We start from the raw sequence: 19,823 nt of genomic DNA, 5'->3' as shown, positions 1-19,823 counted from the left end.
TACCTCTAGTAAAACAACTTTAATTATGTTGGCGATTTCCTATTCAGGAGTTAAAACAGTGTTGTGTTAAATACTTAGATATCTCTTTGAAATAAAGTGTTAAAAACTAGATCAATAACGGCAATAATAACGAGGTTGACATGAACATAATGTCTGACATAATGTGCATGTTGGTAAGCATAATGTGATCTTTACTACTTTAGTTGCTGCTTTAGAATAAATTCAATATTATACTTTGTCAACATTTTGTTGTTGTGGATTACAAAAAGTACCGTGTTGATGCCTCTATCAACACAGCCGCAATGCAGTAATGTGTTGAATGATTCACAATAAAAGGCCTGTTACAAAAAGAAGGGTTTCTTTCCCCTGAAAAGCCAAAGGGCTTTTACTTTGAAACTGTAACAGGCATTGACTTTGTTTACTTACTAAGACAAATAGGAATGAATAAAAATAAGGCTTTAAATTAAATAGTTCTTGTGTGCAGTGGCCGAGTGTGATGTTTGAGCTTGGGTGTGTAAGATGAAAGGCTAGGTTTGAATGTTTTTGTATGGAAGAAAGTGATGAGTCCACCTCATCACTTGTGTAGTGCTGACATGGATTTCATGATTCATGTGGGGTTTCCCTGGTTTTCCATCTGCCAGTATTAGCATGCACAAACACATAGGCTCAAATCATCTTTATGTACATAATGAGAAGACTGTTTTTTTAATGTTGTTGCCTCGTTCATAAGTGCGTCGAAGCGGCAGGGTTAGTTTCCTGGTGTTGGAGACGTAGAAGGTGACAATGCCCATGTGTCAGTGTAAGGGAGAGATGTTTTCTGCTTGTGTTGTGCTTTCTCAGCTGTTCTATTCGGTTTTAGACACACCCTGCCATGTGAGACATGGAGAGAAAATGTAAGTCACAGGGTCATCATGACTAATCCACTATCCCCCCCTCCCTCAACTCAGCCTTTTTCAACGTACTTATTTTTTCCTCAGTCCACATGGGTCTTTTATCTTGTTTTAGACATGGTTGTATATGCTGATGGGACTGTTTAGTTTGTCAAGTGACTGCCATGTTTACCTCAATTTCCTTGTTTCACTTATAGCTGTGGATTCATTAGCTAGTGTGTGCACAGCTTCCCGTAGCGTTAGTTTGTTTGTGACGTTCACTAGAACAACTGGAATATCCTCATATTGTAGGAAACCCGCTGTTGAATTTAGATGATTTAGGAAGTATATATGCTGACAACTAGGGAAATGTTTGTTTGCATTACAGTTATTAAACTTCCCTTTGATACTTGATATCTCTAGCTTGCAATACAGTGCAGAAGACTAAAAGTCTAAAAAGGTATTAGCAGATTTTTTTTTTTATTTTGAAAATAAATAAAGCAAATAAATGTTCAGAAAACTTCCCCAGAAATGATAAGGTATTAGAATAGTACGTTTTTTTGTTTGTTTTCTGTATTTTTGATTGTGCACAGTGACATGCATCTCCCCGTGCTTAAGTGGGGTCAACACATGCATCATTGTGCAGAGACTCAGAATGACAACATGATTTACTGGAAGACAAAAAACACAGGACTCCCTCACTAACCACTCTGGCTTACCTCAAATAAGCATATGCACACACTCATCTTTAAGTGTGTACAGTATGTACACACGTTTATGCAAAGTTTTAGTGTCTTGCTACACAGTCTCATTCTGTGTGGTTCTTCTCTTTATTACACACACATACTCGTGCACAGTGCACTTCTAGGAAGAGTTCATTTGCATTAAGTTAGATTTTACAGTTCTTTTCAGTTTTGATTTTGTAGAATTAAAGACTCTTCTAAAAAGTTTCTAAAAACTCCATCCAGATTGTAAAGTCCCATAGTACAGCAGAAGTTAGGTCAAGACCTTTGGTACAGGTGGTGGTGTTTATACCTCTTTACTTACTGTAGTGTGCATGAATACGTGTAAGGTGACAAACATTTTCTTTAAAAGTTTTAGATAGACCCCCATAGACCCTTTAGCTGTCAAGGGGAGAAGGTCATATAATTCTGCAAAATACTTTTGTCACTATCCATTTCAGTGAAAATTTAACATTTTGACAAACTTGAACGCACTCTGCCTTAGGGTTGTTTAAGTAGATTATCTTGTTTTTTGTGTTAATTCTCATTGCAGGCCAGTCTTGATATAAATCAGTATTTGTCAGTTACTTCCTTGTATGACACAAAGCGTTTTGAATGACCTAGTTTAAAGGAGGAAGTGAATGTTAATAATTTGATGGGTTGTTAATAGGTGCCTTTCCTTGGGCAACATGTTCTTTAATTATATAATTTGAGATTAGCTAAGGTGGTTAAACTTCTGTCTATTCTGGATTTTATAGGCAATGTCTATTAACTTAAAAATGCAGATAGATTACACTGTAGAATTACATTGAAAAGACAGCAGTGTTGGATTTTTGCTCCTATTATTTTTATCATGTGTCAGTTAAAAACTGACACATGATTAAAGGTGTGATTATTTGACTCACACCCATCCTACAGGGAGTTTCAGTCAATCGAAGCTGATATTTTATAAGGACACCAAAGTAAAATTACTTCACGATCAGTGAAGCTAGACATGCTTCTCTTTTAGGCAATGGTGTAATAAGATGTGTGTGTGTGTGTGCATTTTTGGGTATTGCAGTATTCTAATTAAGCTCATCAGTTATTCATTTCTCCACTCCATGTTGCACCAAACACACACACACACACACACACACACACACACACACACACACACACACACACACACTATTCAGAGGATTCCCACTCATACAATGATGACACCATGGCGAGGCGCCACTCCGTCTCTGAGAGTCTGACTCCCCTTCAGTCCAGCAGTGATGGACATTAGAGTACCTCACCATCCTAGCTTGGTATCATGTATTCCTGGAAGCTGGGTGCACAATTGGGCCCTTCTGTTCCACCCATAAAGGAGATAAATCATATTATTTCTGATTTCAAATGCCACAATCTCCTTATTTATGAGTGGCTCTTAATCACTTAACATTGCTTTCCTTCAGAAAAAAAAAATGATACAGTGCTGCCTTTGATCAGCATCTTGGAATTGTTGAAAGTCCATTTGCAGTCAGATTCCCTGAATATTCGTTTCCTTTCTTTTTCTTTCTTTTTTTAGTCCGTTTCTTCCTTGCGTCCTGAGTTCCAGGAAGCAGGAATGACCTTTTATGATAAAGTGTTTGTCTGTTATTGTGCAGACATATGTACTCAGAGTACTGATAGACCAATGTCCAATCAACTGAATACATTTCTGACGTCTGCTGTGTAAACATCTTTAAATTGCTTGGACAGAAATCTCTTGATTGAACACCATAAATGTGATTATCAAAAAAGATGTCATCATACAAAATAAATAAATAAATTCATAGGATAAAGTTACAACAGGCAGTGATAAATGAAGTCCTCTGGGGTCTGTTTGTGCTTTTGCATAATTGGCTTACTCCCCCTCTAATTAGACCACTTATTTAGTTCATTCTAATTAAATTTCACACCTCTGAGCCATAGATACAGTAATCAATACAAAACAGCTGCCTTGAAATTAAGCCTTTTGTAGACGAATAGAGAGACAAAAGGCAGAGTATGAGGTAAGACAGGCAGAGAGTCAATCTCTAAATATAATAATCATTAAATAGTTGTCCTGGCCCATTAAACATAGCGGTAAGCAGCAGGGTGTGAGCAGCGGCCAGGTCCAGAGCGCAATACTGTTTACACTACAAATGCGGTTGAGTTACACCATGTACAGTAAAATGGGACCGACTGCCAGTAACTCTAGTCACTTACCAACAAAAGCATCATTTCCTGAAAGCTCCTCCCCTCCTCCCTCCCTCTGCTCCCCACCTCTCCCCTCCCCTTCCCTCCTCTGCTCTCTCACTCACTCTCCAACCACCTTTTTGAGCTCAGAGGAACTAGTCCACAATCACTATGACTAAACCTTCTATACAAACACCTGACTATCCCAGTGAAGCAGGAAGCATGTTTTAGGCTCGTGTCTCTGTGGGAGCAACAGTGTCTTTGTATGAGTGAGCTCATTGACCAGAGCTTACCTGTCCTAGAGGCAAATGTGTGTGTTGAACCAGAGAGGAACTGTGAAAGGGTTAGTGAGAGTTTACTGTTAGGTGGAAGAGCACCAGCTGTAAGCTGACTACCAACACATGGAAGAGGCTGTCGGATTCAGAGATTCAAGGTGAAGCTGGGGTGTATGTGTGTGTATTTTACCCCCATATTGCAGCAGTTGGACCCATGTCTCTCATGCAACTCTGGACTAAATTGTATTCTCAGCTGGGACGACCACTTCCCAAGGTACCGTTTGCGTTTTTCTTCCAGGTATATAAGGGGGATTAAGTCTCTTTGATTGCTCTAGTATTTTAAGCTGTAAGAAACCTGCACCAACTGTAAGGTGCTTTTGTGAATAGTTATGGTCCTTATCAAGGAGCCTCAAGATAAGACTCCTTATCCACCGGCAGTTATGGCTGTGTTTTTACTTGCTTGTACTTCCTTGCGTGAAATTAAGAATACTTCCGTATAATTGCCATACTAAAAGAGGCATGCCAGTGCTTCTCTTTACTTTCTGTCTGGAGCTTAGCCCACTTTGGAACAGATCTGTTATAAAATAATACATTGTATTGAAATATAAGCAGCAGTTGACACACTTATAAACATTTTTTGAGGTTTTTAACAGTGTCTCATCATTGTTTTAAAGTGCTGGTTTCCTGGAGAAGACCAGGGCATCTGTTGTTGCTGTTGTGTTTTTAATCTGTAGTTTAACCCAGTATCTGATCATTGCTTAAAGTTCAGAAGCAACTTCAGTTTTTGATTTTCTAGTGACAGTTGTCATGTTGATCAGTAAGTCAGGTTGTGAATTGCTTTGCTGGCATTGAGATTCTTATTCCCAGCCTGGAACTCTGACAAATCATTGTCTGCCTCATCCTTGCAGACTTCCAGTAAGTGCTAGAACCTGATATCTTGTCAGGCTAAATGGCGCTTGCTTATTGTTGTGCTGCATTGTAAATAGTAGGCTATTATTTTTTGTGAATAAGGGTTTATTAGACTGCACAATGTTGGTGGAAATGAGGCTCTTATCAGTCTAATGACTTTATTGAAGCAAAGTTTGCTGAGAATGTTACAATGGAATTTCTGATTAAGTTGATTGGCTAATCTCATCATGTCAGCTTTTTTTGCTTGCAGAAAGTTGAGAAATTGCACATTTACTACTTCCAAACAGTAAATACTTTAAACAGCGTTTTGTCATTATCAAAAGCAACATAACAGACTAAATCCGCATATGTTTCTGTAAAGCTTAGACTTTTGAAGATGGCATTATACAAATGAGTCAGGTTTGTTCTAAAGCTTCTTTTTCTGGGGAGAATTTGTTTCTAGTCAACCACAATTGTAAATGTGTAAATTCTGTGAATGGGTGCATGAGGGTAACCACTTGGTGGGCAAATGTAGTCATCGATCTGGTATTAAATTAAACCTCAAGCATGACCCCAGGTGTGCTGTGTACGGGAAGTGAATAAACAAAGATGGAGGAGATGAGTGAGAACTTTTGAGGGTGGGGAGGTGGGTTTACTGTTAGAGTATGGGTGCAAGACATGTAGGGTTGTTCTTTAGAAAATTATATACGAACAATATTTGCAGTAATTAAACTTATTTCAGGAATATTACATTATTCTATCACACTGCAGTGGCAGTAATAATTGCAGAAAAATTATCTATAGTGTGCTAGTTTAGGGTAGACAAAAGCACTGTAAAGCACTTTGTGTTACAGTATACTGTATGAAAGGTGCTATTATGAGGCTAAAAGTAGGGAAGACGGTTGTATTGGATAGCACCGTATTACTGAATCCATTTGGAAGTTTCAGATTCAACAGCCAGTATACCATTGACATTTAATAAAAAACATAAAACATATTATATCAAACTAAAAATGAGTGTTTGGACAGGTTTTTCCGTTGTTTTGGCTCTTTACATGCAGTTGCAGTGCATAATGTGAATTTTATACAGTTCTTTCTAATTGAGATAGTTGACAGGAAATGTAAACTGTTGTAAGAGTTTGCTTTGATGACTATTTACAACCTGATCAGTGACTTACGGGCAGGGAGCCTGCGATCGACACTGTGTGATAGCAGTTCTCTGACCACAGGTGTGTGAAAGTGTGGGTGTGTGTGCGTGACACTCAAGTCAAAAGAGAATAAGTTCATTCAAGGGAATATGAAACATCTTTGGATATATATTTCTGACATTTTATTTGATACTACTTACTGTGTGTAACTAGTGTTCTTAGCAACTGATATGTCAATTTTTCACTAAATATCTTAATAAGTATCGACATGTAAGTGTTACAAATGACAGGGTTTAGCCCTTTTGCAAGGGCCGTGTGGTCTGCTGTGTTGAAATTTCTGCATAATCGAGACATCATCTTGCGTCAGTACTCCCTTCAAATTAACTGTTCTCAGCGCTGAGGATGCAAACTCATGCAGGCATACACACGACTTAATTCTTTGTGAGTCATTTTTTTGGCTTTGTTAGTTTTGTGAAATTCACCAAACTTCAGATGCTCCTCGTGTGATTGGTCCAAACATTTAAGATTTTGTAGATTTATTATAGATTTGTCATGCAATACGATTGGGGAGTTGTCAGGCTGGTCCCTAATTCATTCTGTGAGCCTAAACCTGTAGAGTAGAACAGTCTTTAGTAACTTGACAGCATGAGAATGTATGAGAATGAGTCCTGCAGCAGAAGCTATGGGCACCACAGACTCCTAATGTAAAAATCTGAGTCTATCTTGAAAAATACACCCATGTCAGTTTATTATGAACTTTCCCATGCCTATAAGTTTAAGACATTTTATTGTCAGCTCATCTTCATGATGCCTTTGTGTCTTAGCACCAGCCCAAACACATACAAGACAAAAATTTTTCTTGCCGCTTTTGTCTGTTTTCTTGCCCTGTAATGACTGTAACTGTGCATGTCACGCTGGGGCAAAGTTTTACAAGCTTAGCAATATCCACTGCATTACAGAGCCCTGTTAGTTCCTAGTAGTGAGCCAAGTGTAAAGTTGTAGCTTCTCCTACATATACAACTTGAAGAGCAGTTCTTTGAATTAGCCCTGTCATCTGGCTGCTAACATGGCATCCTTTTATTTTCCAGAACATATGAAAACACTGGAAAATTCCAGGAGGCTCGTAAGCCGTAAGCTGTCCCTGGCCCGATTTAGTCAGACTGGGCACGACATGAAGGCCTGCTTGTGTGTTGGACAGGGCATACTACTTTGATTGGGAGGAATTAGTTGGTCTGAAACAGGCTAAACTGGGACACAGTAATTTTAAACCTTTTTGAAAACCAAATATGTTGAAAATCAATAATCCTCTAATTTTGTTTTTATGTCATTCTGGGTCTTTATTTTTTTGTTTTACTGGTCAAATGACATGAGCAGAGGTCCTTTTGTGTGCAAGTACTTTTTGTTGTCTGTAGTCAGCTTGTGCTTGATAGGAGACTGCAACTAAAAGGTCCTATAGATCAAAACACACGTAAAACTTTACATGTGTACTTAAAGACAGTAAAAGTTTGAGAAATTGTGTTTTTGGTAATAGCTCTGTGACTGGATAGGCTGATTTATTGTGTGTCTGCTTGTCAAAGACATGTATGTTGACAAAACACTGTTACACACCATAACAGATCAATTTAATACTGTAATCAAAAGAGCAGAGTACAGGTTGTTTTGCCGAAGAGTCGGTATCTGCTTCAAGTCATTGTAAAAGCCGTCATACTAAAGCCAGATATGTCTGGGACGTAGAACATTAAGACAACTTGGTATAATCCAAACAGAAAGAGAGACACCGATGGTGGCTTTTCAGTTCCTGGCCCCAGACCCACCCAACGAAGACACAAAAACACAAGCACAAGCTAATCAAGCTCTGCTAACTGCAAGGTCACCAGTTGACCCCCCCCCCCCCCCCCCCCCAGAGCCTCTGGTAGTTGTTCTCTCAATCAGCTGACCATAAGGGCAGGGTGTGGGATTTAATAAATCTCCATCTTACCACAGTGCACCTACTTGGCTTGTTGAGAGGGTCATGCTAGGTTACACTGTCATTTTACACTGCCTACATTACAAAGTAGAACTTTGGCATTTTATCAACTTTTGCAAACATCTGACTCATGCCACCCACTCTTTTTGTTACTGCAACATTTTTAGGAGTTTCACCAGTTTTTCAGTATAATAAGAAAGCAGTCACTTCTTCAAGAGCCTTATGTGTAACATAGTTGACACTGGCCAGAATAGGTCACACTATGTGTGTGTGACCCACACACTAAGAGTCTAACAGTCTTTGATTCATCAACCTCAGAAAGGTATTTTGTTTAACAGATTTTCTTCTTGTGGCAGAATTTTGTGAGAACAAAGAGAAGCTGAGAGGACAGAGAGAAAAGATGGCAGGGGCAGGAAAAAAGGCATACTGGGAGAGAATAAGCAAGAGATGACAGAAATGTATGGAGTAATATGAGATTGTGAGGTCAATTGAGGTGTGGTGTGTGGGGTAAGTGGGAGGCCAGTGCAACTTGTTTCCTGGTCTTGGAAAAGCAGCCATGCTGGCAGCGTGTAGGAGGGGGAAGCCCTGGGCCTGGCCTGCCTGAGGCCTTGTTTTGGCCTTGCATAGCGGCAGGTTGTTGAGTTTAACAGGATGTGGCCAAGGACTATTTACATTAGTTCTTACTTGAAGTTTGCTTTTTGAAATTGACAGGGGTTGGGGTTGCTTATAAGTTGCACCAGTGAACAAATTAACATTTTTTACTGGTAGCAATTTTGTAACGAACCATGTCCCAGAGATTTCACCAGTGTAAATACCAAATTGTGTCACAGGGAGATGAATAGTCAATCACTTTGTGCTGCTGATGGGTTCATACTTACATTTCAGCTGGCGCCTGTGGTGTTCTTCACAATCTTATCGGTTTTTACTTTATAGGGAAGAGCAGCATTTATAAAGAAAGAGGCCCATGTAGATTATGTTTTATAGCACTTTGTATAAAGATAGGGCTGCTGGACTTCCCAGTATGGTCTTGTCTAAGCTTATCATCATAGCTCTGCCATAACTAGTGACACTGTAGTCATTATATCAGAAATGGCTGTTTCATTCTTCTCCCATAGCACCTGAGTAGGACAGAGAAATACTTCTGTTTACTGTTTGCATGTTTTATAATATTTATTTCTTTGAATCTATTGATAGATTCACTGATTCACTTTTAAGAAGTATATTCAGATTACTTATCACACAATAAATGTGACAAGTTTATAAAGATGATGTAGCTAAGCTGTGAGCAGGTGGCTTGTGTTTAGAAGTGTGTTTTTCCACAGCTGATTCTTAGAGCTAGAGATAACCACCACCTCTAACCACAACCACCAAGTAACGCTGCAGCTTTGCAGGCTTATTGTGAGCTGGAGAGGCCAACAAAGTGCATCCTCCCTAATTTGTATTTGACTGTCTGGGTACAGAAAGTCCATGCGTGCTTCTGTGGTAGTGTTTCTCCCACAGTGGTACCATTTAAATAGTACCAGTAATAGCTTCAGTGTTACTGTGTAGGGTGCAAGAATTTGGAGTCTTATTGCAAAGGAGAACCTGAAGTGAAAGAGGAAGTCATGGATGGAAGAAAAAACGGGGTGGACAAATGTCAGAAAAAACATTCACATGGGTTTTCACATGTTGTGTTTATACACACACACACACTCTGCAATTTCGTACCTATTCTGAGAAAATATAAAGTTTCCTTGCAGATTTAATTCCATGAAAGCCATTTTCAAAGGAACATTTTCACACAGAAATACACACACATTCTAATATTTTTATTGCACAGCAGTAGAAAAAAAGAGTGAGGGGATAAGTAGTTAGTATTTATATGATTGTGAGGCTGTGTGCTGTGGAAGGAGCCAGATTACCATCAGAGCAGTTGGAATTCATGCCTTATCTCTGCTTGGCAGGGCCCGCTCTTAGGAGCAGTACATGAAGTAGCCTTGGGTACGGGCCTGCCGAAGGACAAACACTGCTGCTTCTGATACGCTCTGCTTAACAACTGGATTAGCACAGTCCTGAGGCTGGACACGTCTTGGTTAGCACCAACCAAACTGCTGCAGTGTTTTTGTGATTCCTCAGAATTAGCTTGGATGAGATCATAATGTAACTGGCGAAATCACATATTTATGGAACGAAGTGATGAGTTTCCATGCTCATACCCACTGATACAAGCAAAGCTTTTATGGCAGTGTTCATTGTAATCCAAATTTTATTGTTTTATCAAATATTTGTAAGAAAAAAAAAAGGTCTGTCAGTTGTTCTCAACTCTGTTGCAAGAAAAACATTTCCATGCCGAATTGCACGTCCCTGTGTTTATCTGCGTGTTTCCACAGTTATGCTTCCATGGAATGATGCTTCTGGTGACAGTGTCCATTTCCAAGGCCAAGTGCCAAGAAAAGACAGAGCAGAGCAGGGAGAGGCACAAAGCTGATATAATAAACAAAATGGAGAAGAGGTGGTGGTGCAAAGTGACAGACTATGTATTTCTGAGTTAAAGTGATATTTTACAAGGACACTACTCAGTCACAAGACAAAAACCAGTTGTTCCACTTGGCTGTCTGCAAAGTAGAGCAAATTTTGAGAGCTGCTTACAAAACTCATGCCTGATCTTGCCTTCAGGAAGGACATACACACATAAACACAGTGAGAAAAAGAAAGAGAAAGGTAAGGTGAGAGAGATGAAGACTGAGCCATAAACACAGAGATACCACACGCTGATAAGCTGCCTACAACACCCTTATGAAAGCACTCTTTTCAATCCATACATCAGAGGTTTGGTTTCTATAATGGCAGAGGGTAGAAATGTATGTGGATGAATACAGGGACAAGCCAGTCTAATGTTTACCATTTCCACATGTCTCATGCTGACACTTATAGCTCTCCGTCATGTCCTTTTATGCCCGTGAAAACTGAACTGTGTGTAATGGTTAAAAGGCATCTATGACAGAAGTTGACACAGCTTCTCCACATTAATCAGTTGCAGCAAAGCTGAGTCAGCATCACAGCTAATCATTTACCTCCAGTTTTGTTTTGGGTTCTCACGCCACAGAATTGTTCTTCCTACAAAAGCCATCTACAGTCCCAAGAGAATGTTCTGGATTATCTGTTATCTGGAACAAGTGTCTCTGGAGATTACTAGGTCTCAAGGAAAATGCTCAATCATTTACTTAGTTAAGCAAAAAGACTAGAAACAAGGGAAGCAGCATACCTGACAACACATTATACTGTATTATGTTTTAAGTTCTAAGTTACGTACACTGTGACAACTTCTACAAATGTAAAACTGTCCCTTAAAAATGAGCCAAACAATCAACCAAAATTGCTGAATTAGCAAATTAGACCATTTGGGCAGTGTTTGAGGCTGCTTGGTTCTTTGGAAGGTTTATCTGTAAAACAGGGGTGTGGGAATCACCACACGTTTCCCAGACTGTATAAATACATGCATGCTGTCACACTCCAGGACTAAAGGCAGACACACACCCACAGAATAAATGAAGAGATCCATACTCCCACATATCCAAAAACAGTTTCTTTTCTGTTTACTTTGTCGTCATTTACCATGTCCCTGCACCCTATCATTCAACCCCTATCTCCCCACATCCATGTTTATAAGTCTCAGGGGGCCCAGGGGTGCCTGTGAGAGGCTAGTTAAAGAACATGGCATGCTAATGGCTTGGAAAGGATATGAATAGAGGGGCGACTGGAAGGCAGCCATAGCTGAAATGACACACACACAAGCAGTTTTATTATGCCTGCCCCTTGCTTTCTATTTTGCATGCTCACTCTCACACATCTGTGTGTGATTAGATTTTGTTTAGGCTACTTGTGTTAAAAGAGTGCAGTGCTGGTTGAAATCCAGGATAAGTGTGGCACCTTTGTTGTCTAAGGTTTACTCCATCCATTCAAATTTCACACCTTCTGTCTTTGTCTGGTATACAAATTAGAACTATGCCGCAGGGTGTTTGCTGTGTCATGGTCCTTTATTTTTGTATGATGGTGGAGAACTGTCAGAATGTGATTTTATATATTGGTTATTGCATATTATTAAAATCTCACTTGGCTTCTTCTCTGTCCTAAAATTGCATCCTGTTTCAGATCTTTAATTTGACTTCTCTTTCTCTAGGACCTGTCCTGCATTGATGACCTCTCCACAAACTCTCTGTTCTCCTCTCCGGCTGACTCGCTGTCGGAGTATGCTGATGCCCCGTCCTTCATCACCACAGACAACCTGGACACAGTGCCCACGCTCTGGGACGTTAACACTAGTAGCACCACCGCACCAGCACAGAGCCATTTAGAGGTCAGAAGAATGCACACACGTCAATACCAGAAAAACTGGTTACCACATTACCAACTCTTATTATGTAGTAAGGACTTATTTAAGTCAGCACATGAATGTGGGCAATATTCACCATCAAGGGTCACGAAAAGTTGAGAAAATGTAAACTTTTCTCAACTTTCCATCACATATAATGTAATCGAATACACAGAGCCACTATTTGGTGATGCATAACATCACCCCATTCAAAGTAAACGAGCAGTCACTCTGCCTTGGTGATACATAAAATATAAGTGTGCACAAACTTTTTTTGGTCTCTGGGTCAGTGATCTGAGGAGAGCAACTTTTTTCATAAGTGTGTGTTCCTCGGCTCACATTGCTGCTGAGGCCTCTTTAAATTAGATGCTTTGTGGGTATCTTTTTGATATGATCAAAGTACATTTATTTCTCCAGCTTTCTGAAAGCCTTTTATGTTTTCCATTTCATTCTGCCCTCATTTCATCCATTATGTTTCCCAGACACACACACTGCTTTATCTGCCTTTTGTTGTTATTGTTGTTGTTGTTGCTGGCTTTTCACCGCCAGAGAACAAATTGCATTTTGTTGAGTGCTGCTTTATAAGACATCCATGAAAAGCCCACACACTCTCATGTGCATGCATATACTATAGTGAGAAGTACACACAAGGATCACATTTTTGTTTCTCATGCATTTGGCCCACTGTTTATTTGAGTTTATGTTTCTACATTTTATGTTTTGTTGACAGCAGAATGGCAACAGCAAGTTTCAAGGCTTGGCCAGTTTGGATGATATAACTGCTATTATCAGCACTCCACCTTTAGGAGGATTCCAGGTAGCCACAAACCAAGCTGTGTAACTATGTGATGCATAGTTGCACTGATGTAGATGTCAGTTTGCCTATGTATACAGGATAATGTTGGGATCACTTTTTGACAGAACAAGAGATGAAGGCTGTGTGTAAAGTAAAATGGTCATGCATATGCCATCTTTGGCAAGCCTGTATTGTCACAGATGATCAAAGCATTACTGCATATTGCATACATTGGACAAATACAAATACATAACATAATGCATAGAGAATGAAAAACACAGTATGCTGTCGTTGGTTTAATTTTTTTATTTGACAAGAATTGAAGACATTGTAAAACTCACCCGCCTGTCAAAACGAGATCCCCTGCATTTCCACATGTCCGAATATAAACTTCAGTCTTTATGTGTCTTTTAAATGTGTTAACTGTCACTAACTGAACATTTACTTCTAACTTTTAGCTACTGCCTCTGTTCTAACTTGTCTTCACCTAGGCTAAAACAAAAAATACAGTTCCATCTTGCAGATAGAAGTAAAGTAAGAGACTTTACTGAAGTCAGTTTGATGTTTCCAGGCTCAGAGGACTCAGTCACAACCGGAGGAGGAAGAAGATGCTGAAATAGAGGAGTCGGAGGAACTGGGACATGTAGACACATATGCTGAGTACAGACCTTCTAAATGTATGCTACCACAACAACCAGTACCCCATTACTGCATTTACATTATTTTATATGAAACTTATTTGGTTTTAACACTTCTAAACTGTCTTTTTTTGTTTGGTGCTCTCTACAGCTACAATAGGAATTTCTCATCCTGACATAGTGGTGGAAACCAACACACTGTCCAGTGTCCCTCCTCCAGACATCACGTACACTCTGTCCATCCCAGAGTCAACTATTAGCAGTGGCATGCTGTCTGCTCTGCAGCTAGAGGCTATCATCTACGCATGCCAGGTACACACAAAAGCACACAATACAAAAAGCACCCACTTATTTTGGAACTATTAATTATTAATGTTATGATTATGTAGGCAGTGGTGCTCATGCATTTGCTCTTTGTGCGTCCTCAGCAACATGAGGTGATCCTGCAGAACAAACAAAGGGCAGGCTTCCTGATCGGAGACGGTGCAGGGGTCGGAAAGGGACGTACTGTAGCAGGAATCATCCTAGAGAACTACCTTAAGGGAAGAAAGAAAGCGCTATGGTAAAGGACTCATCTCATACATGCACCATTAATCAAGTTTAAAACTAATATAACTGAGTGTGAGAGCTTCTTTTAAAGAAGTGGGTAAATTACTGATTTTCCTGCTTTTGTCCTCAGGTTCAGCATATCCAATGACCTGAAATTTGATGCACAGAGAGATCTCAAAGACATAGATGCACCGAATATTCCTGTGCATGCCTTAAACAAGGTGTGTCCAGCTGCCATCAGTGGGGGAAATTAAGTAGCTGGGAAATTTGTTGCACTTTGTGCATCACAGCACGTTCTCAGAATTTAAATGTTTAATTTCTTATGGTGTGGTAGATAAAGTATGGAGACACAGCTACCTCAGAAGGAGTTCTGTTTGCAACGTACTCTGCGCTGATTGGAGAGAGCCAGGCAGGAGGACAGCACCGGACAAGAATCAAGCAGATCCTGGATTGGTGCAAACCAGACTTTGATGGAGTTGTATCCTTTCATTTTATCATCACAGCACAGACGGGCATTCGGTGTCTTGTTTCATGTGTCATCCGGTGTCTTCACATCCTTACACACACTGTGACTGCATGTCCTTGTTGTTTGGCTTAACTTTTTACCATCATAGATTATTTTTGATGAATGCCACAAAGCCAAGAATGCCACATCTACAAAGATGGGTAAGGCAGTGCTTGACCTGCAAAGCAAGCTGCCACGGGCCAGAGTGGTGTATGCCAGTGCCACAGGTAAGTTGACAACCAAACAAAAAGAAGTGCACATAAATGCAGTACAGAACATTTTTTAAATATATTTCTCTCATCATTTCTTCAGGTGCCTCTGAGCCAAAGAACATGATCTATATGAGCCGCCTGGGAATCTGGGGCGAGGGGACACCCTTCAGAGCCTTTGATGACTTTCTGCACGCCATCGAGAAGAGGTGTGTAGGGTGATATTGACTTCATGTTTTCCCTGAACCTTTCAGTCAGGTCAATACATATGTTCCCATTGCTGTGCTTACTGAAAGATTCTTCACCATCAGCTTCTGGTTAAGGCTAGTTGACCCATAAATAATTTATCCTGAGTAATTTATATGCCATTTGTATTCAGAGGTGTCGGGGCAATGGAGATTGTTGCAATGGACATGAAAGTGAGTGGGATGTATATTGCGAGACAGCTGAGCTTCTCAGGTGTGTCTTTCCGCATTGAAGAAATTGGACTGGACAGTGACTTCATAAAGGTCTATAACAAAGCAGCCAAACTGGTGAGTGTCAATAAAGATGGCTGGATGGTCTGTTATAATGCATAAGAAAAAAAAGTTAAAACTGACAATTTACTTGTGGAATCTATGCACAGTGGGCAGAGGCTTTGCAAGTGTTCATGCGTGCAGCTGATGAGCTGGGCCTGGTCAGCAGGAAGTCTCTGTGGGGGCAGTTCTGGTCTTCACACCAGCGCTTCTTCAAATATCTCTGTATCGCTGCCAAGGTCCGTTGCCTGGTGGAGCTAGCCAAAAAGGAGCTGGAGGCTGGAAAGGTCAGCACAACACACTCTCGAACACTGAGTCATTGATTGTCTATAATGTAGAAATGATCAGGAAAAAACAATGGCTGAAATTCCATGAACATTACATAACGAGAATTGTAGACAGGCTGAAAATGATGAGTGCAATTTTAAATAATAATTTGTTATGCTTAGGGCCATATTTTGCATTTTCCTGTGAACAAGACCACAAGAATTTTCTAATCTTTCCCATCCTGATGCCAGAAACTACTTCCAAGTATCGCAGTGGACACGCAGTGATGAGCATTTGTTTTTTGTTTTTTTGCCACAGTGCATTGTTATTGGGCTGCAGTCTACTGGAGAATCGCGCACCAGAGAAGTCTTGGATGAGAATGACGGGCATCTGGACAGATTTGTGTCTGCAGCAGAGTGAGTGTCCATTTGTTTGTGTTCAATGTTGACAGATGTATTTACAAGGCTTCGTGGATTGGAGTACTCCCCAAAACTAACCCCAAATGTCCTTCCAAAGTGGCATTTGACAAAAAAAAAAAGAAACTATATCTGTTATATGAATTTTCTTTTCTTCTGTTATATCATCAAATAATTTGCCCATTTTGGAGAGAACGTGTCCTCACAACACCAGTTCATCTTTAAACCAGACATTCTGGAAGCTATTTCATTGACCAATGACTCATCCACAAAGAAGTGGAAGAAATGCCAAGTGCTCTGAACTTGGTTGACCCTAAACCTCTCGCAGTAGACACGCCTGACAGTCTGAGTGTATTAGATCGCACACAACATGCTCATGTGTCTGTCAACACCTGACAAATATAATGAAGCCAAAAAGGAATGTACGGAGTGTCTAACTACCGCTGCGTTTTTGTCTGTCTCCTCTTTGTTGCTCCAGGGGTGTGTTCCAATCTCTTGTAACAAAACATTTCCCTTCGGAGAAACAGAGGCGAGAGAAAGCACCTGGAAATAAAAGAAAGCGTAAGTAAAAAAGGAAGTGTCAGTGGCACCATACCAGCATGTTTACCCTGCATAGTGTGGATTTGATGCTACATGTGTTTTTAGTTTATAATTACCAGTATAATAAAACTAACCATTAAGGCGTTTTGTGCTGCTTTACTTATTTACCCCATTATCATGCTACCAATCAGGGAAGCCCAGAGGTCGCCAGCCTAAAGTACCCAAGCACACAGTGGACAGTGGCGGAGTTATCAACATCACTGATGACAGCAGTAGTGACTCTGATGGCATGGAGACAGACTCCAACTCCTCACCAGACTCTTTGTTGGACAATGATGATGTTATCTTTGTGAACCACACTAGTTGCCAGACAGGTAGGATGTTTTTTTTTACCTTAAGTTTGGGCTTTTCAGTAAAGGTGATGCCAGAGGATAAACTAAATTGAATTATTTCAACAATTTCAGAAGTGTCAATCAAGCAGATGCATGTCTAGACAGTGTCTGACACTGTAGCCTAACATGCCATTTTCTTTTCTTGTGTTTCTGCCCTGCATGGGTCAATGTGTTCATCTGATTTGTGTTCACAGCCAGGATAGAGGAAATGAAGCAGGGCCTCCTGAATAAAATATCAGAACTGGGAAAAGAACTACCTCTCAATACGTTGGATGAGCTCATCGATAAATTTGGAGGACCAGATAAAGTCTCTGAGGTGCATAGATTTAGATGCTCTACTCTAAAACTACATTGAGGATTCATATGTTCTTGAGTTATCAAAATTATCTCATGTAATTTTGTTTTGGTCTGCAGATGACAGGTCGTAAGGGTCGTGTAGTGAGGCGTCCTGACGGCAGCGTCCGTTATGAGTCACGTGCTGAGCAAGGTCTTACAATTGACCACATCAACCTCAAGGAGAAAGATCGCTTCATGGGTGGAGAGAAGGTGAGATAAAGGCTAAAGAGATATAGTGTCTTGAAATATAAAATTGTTGTTTTTTTCTGACTTGTGCTAAATCTGTTTCAAAAAAAGTATTATGCGTTATTTACATTGTTCAAAAAGATATCTACAAACCTGTTTCCTGCAGTTGGTGGCCATTATCTCTGAGGCAGCCAGCTCTGGGATTTCCCTGCAGGCGGACAAAAGAGTGAAAAACCAGAGGCGCAGGGTACACATGACCCTGGAGCTGCCTTGGAGTGCAGACAGGGCTATTCAACAGTTTGGTAAGTCAGGAAGTGAAATTTTACAATGAGCCTTTCAAAGGTGATGGGGAAGAAATTTGTGAGAATAAAATGATTCTATTATTCTATTGAAAGAACCATTACAGGGAAGTGGGGAGGTTTTTTTTCTTTCTATAATCTAGTGGCTTTTCACAATAGGTGATTGTTAGATGTAAACTAGTCAGTATCTTTTTTTCTTTATTCATATATTATTCATATTCATATTTTTACTAAAAGCACCCTTAGTTTGAGTGTAGAGTTTTATCTATAGCAAGTTTTATTAAGCTTTTTGCAGCTCTGCTTGATGGATGGTGTAACAGGTCAAAAGGTAGGACAGCTGCCCATTATTAACAGCCTTCTATATACTGTATGTGCCTGTCAAGCTGCAGTGTTGGAGTCAAAGGGTATTAGGAATATAGAAGAGTCGTTGCTTCTTCAAGATCAGGAATCACAGAAAGACAGTCTAGATTTATTTTACCCTAATGCTTTGAGTTGACCAAAGTACTGTCTTATTGAAAAGCTGCTAGTAAATAGACGTTGTAGTTTCTCTACTATAATATGTGATCTGTATAACCAGCACTGGATGAATTCAGTGTTGGCTTTAATTTGCCAACTGCTTAGATAATTAGCTTTGTATCAACTTGTTTGTACAAACATTGACATTGTGCAGTCCTCTCACATTAAGTGTTTCATTGGAAGCTGTACAGACTTCCAAAGAAAACCCATGTGGAAATTGTGTGTTTATTTGTTCCTGTTCAAGCAGGGTGAACCTCTTTCAGAGTGACAAGATCAAATTTCACTGCCATGTGATGGAGCATATCCTAACATGTGACCATCATTATCCAATACTTTTCTGTTCCTATTTTTTTACTTGGCCTACCAATTCTCATATCACAAAATGCGTTCTGTCCCATTCTAGACGGTGTCATTTAAATCTTTGGAAAAAATTGCCTCGCTAGCCAAGAATGTTTTCATTCATCAGGCTAGACACATAAACATCACTGTCCACAACTTTAATAAAAGTTGAACTGTAAAATAGATTTCAGTCAGTCTGTAGTCCTGATTTCTTTAATTGTCCTTCTTAAATAATTTCCTTTCATTCTTCCAGGTCGAACTCATCGGTCCAATCAAGTAACAGCACCAGAGTACATCTTCCTCATCTCAGAGTTGGCTGGGGAGAGACGTTTTGCCTCCATTGTGGCTAAAAGACTAGAGAGTCTGGTAAGTATCTCAGACTTATATATGTGTTGTCATTTCTCTCATATTTTTTTCTTTTAGCATAATAAAAAGTCTCTGAGGGGGAAATGATCCTTTTCATCTGGTCTTATGTAGTGTGAGAGGAACCATTGATTGTTGAGTTTTTGGGTTGCCATTTGTTTCTTCACCCTGCCCTCACCCTCTGTCCTTCCTGTTCCCTTGGTTATTCCCAAATCTTAAAGATCGTCTTTGTTAGTTCCCTTGAAGTTACATTAACTTTGCTCCACAAACCTCAGGAGATTCTGGGTCTTTCCCGTCTCCTGCACAGTTATGGAAAACTGAATAAGCAGAAAAGGCAAAAGAGCTTGTCTGGATAATTTATAAGTCTACTGTTATTTTCCATCATTATCAATGCATTTCTGCACAAGCAGTCATGTATTTCCATAGTGACACAGCATGACAGTTCTTTTGGGAAAAGGGCAATGAGGGTGCACAGGGATAGCAGTTCCAGGAAGTCATTTCTGCTTTTGCCAGGCGCGTGTGGTAAATCTGTATCAAGAATATGTCACATCTTG

General features: G+C 39.9%; 1 protein-coding gene across 5 annotated transcripts in view; it reads left to right on the top strand.

Annotated features, from left to right (window-relative positions):
* The window catches only part of sbno2b (strawberry notch homolog 2b), a 45,452-nt gene that overhangs the window by 17,326 nt on the left and 8,303 nt on the right, over positions 1-19,823 (top strand). For 3 of the 5 annotated variants that reach the window (XM_028403030.1, XM_028403031.1, XM_028403033.1), the window contains 18 exons: positions 12,212-12,388; positions 13,134-13,220; positions 13,771-13,876; positions 13,989-14,149; positions 14,266-14,399; positions 14,517-14,607; positions 14,721-14,864; positions 15,001-15,118; positions 15,204-15,309; positions 15,480-15,633; positions 15,726-15,902; positions 16,201-16,298; positions 16,777-16,859; positions 17,030-17,212; positions 17,425-17,546; positions 17,645-17,776; positions 17,919-18,054; positions 19,160-19,272. In XM_028403030.1, the coding sequence (XP_028258831.1) occupies positions 12,212-12,388; positions 13,134-13,220; positions 13,771-13,876; positions 13,989-14,149; positions 14,266-14,399; positions 14,517-14,607; positions 14,721-14,864; positions 15,001-15,118; positions 15,204-15,309; positions 15,480-15,633; positions 15,726-15,902; positions 16,201-16,298; positions 16,777-16,859; positions 17,030-17,212; positions 17,425-17,546; positions 17,645-17,776; positions 17,919-18,054; positions 19,160-19,272 (2,322 nt within the window). Of the gene's footprint in view, positions 1-3,932; positions 4,325-12,211; positions 12,389-13,133; positions 13,221-13,770; positions 13,877-13,988; positions 14,150-14,265; positions 14,400-14,516; positions 14,608-14,720; positions 14,865-15,000; positions 15,119-15,203; positions 15,310-15,479; positions 15,634-15,725; positions 15,903-16,200; positions 16,299-16,776; positions 16,860-17,029; positions 17,213-17,424; positions 17,547-17,644; positions 17,777-17,918; positions 18,055-19,159; positions 19,273-19,823 lie in introns of those variants that run through there. The other 2 variants (XM_028403034.1, XM_028403032.1) reach the window with 2 other exon arrangements.

The sequence above is a fragment of the Parambassis ranga genome, chromosome 4, assembly GCF_900634625.1.
Source record: "Parambassis ranga chromosome 4, fParRan2.1, whole genome shotgun sequence".
NCBI classification, from domain to species: Eukaryota; Metazoa; Chordata; class Actinopteri; family Ambassidae; genus Parambassis; species Parambassis ranga.
This window is presented reverse-complemented; position numbering and strand designations above follow the sequence as displayed.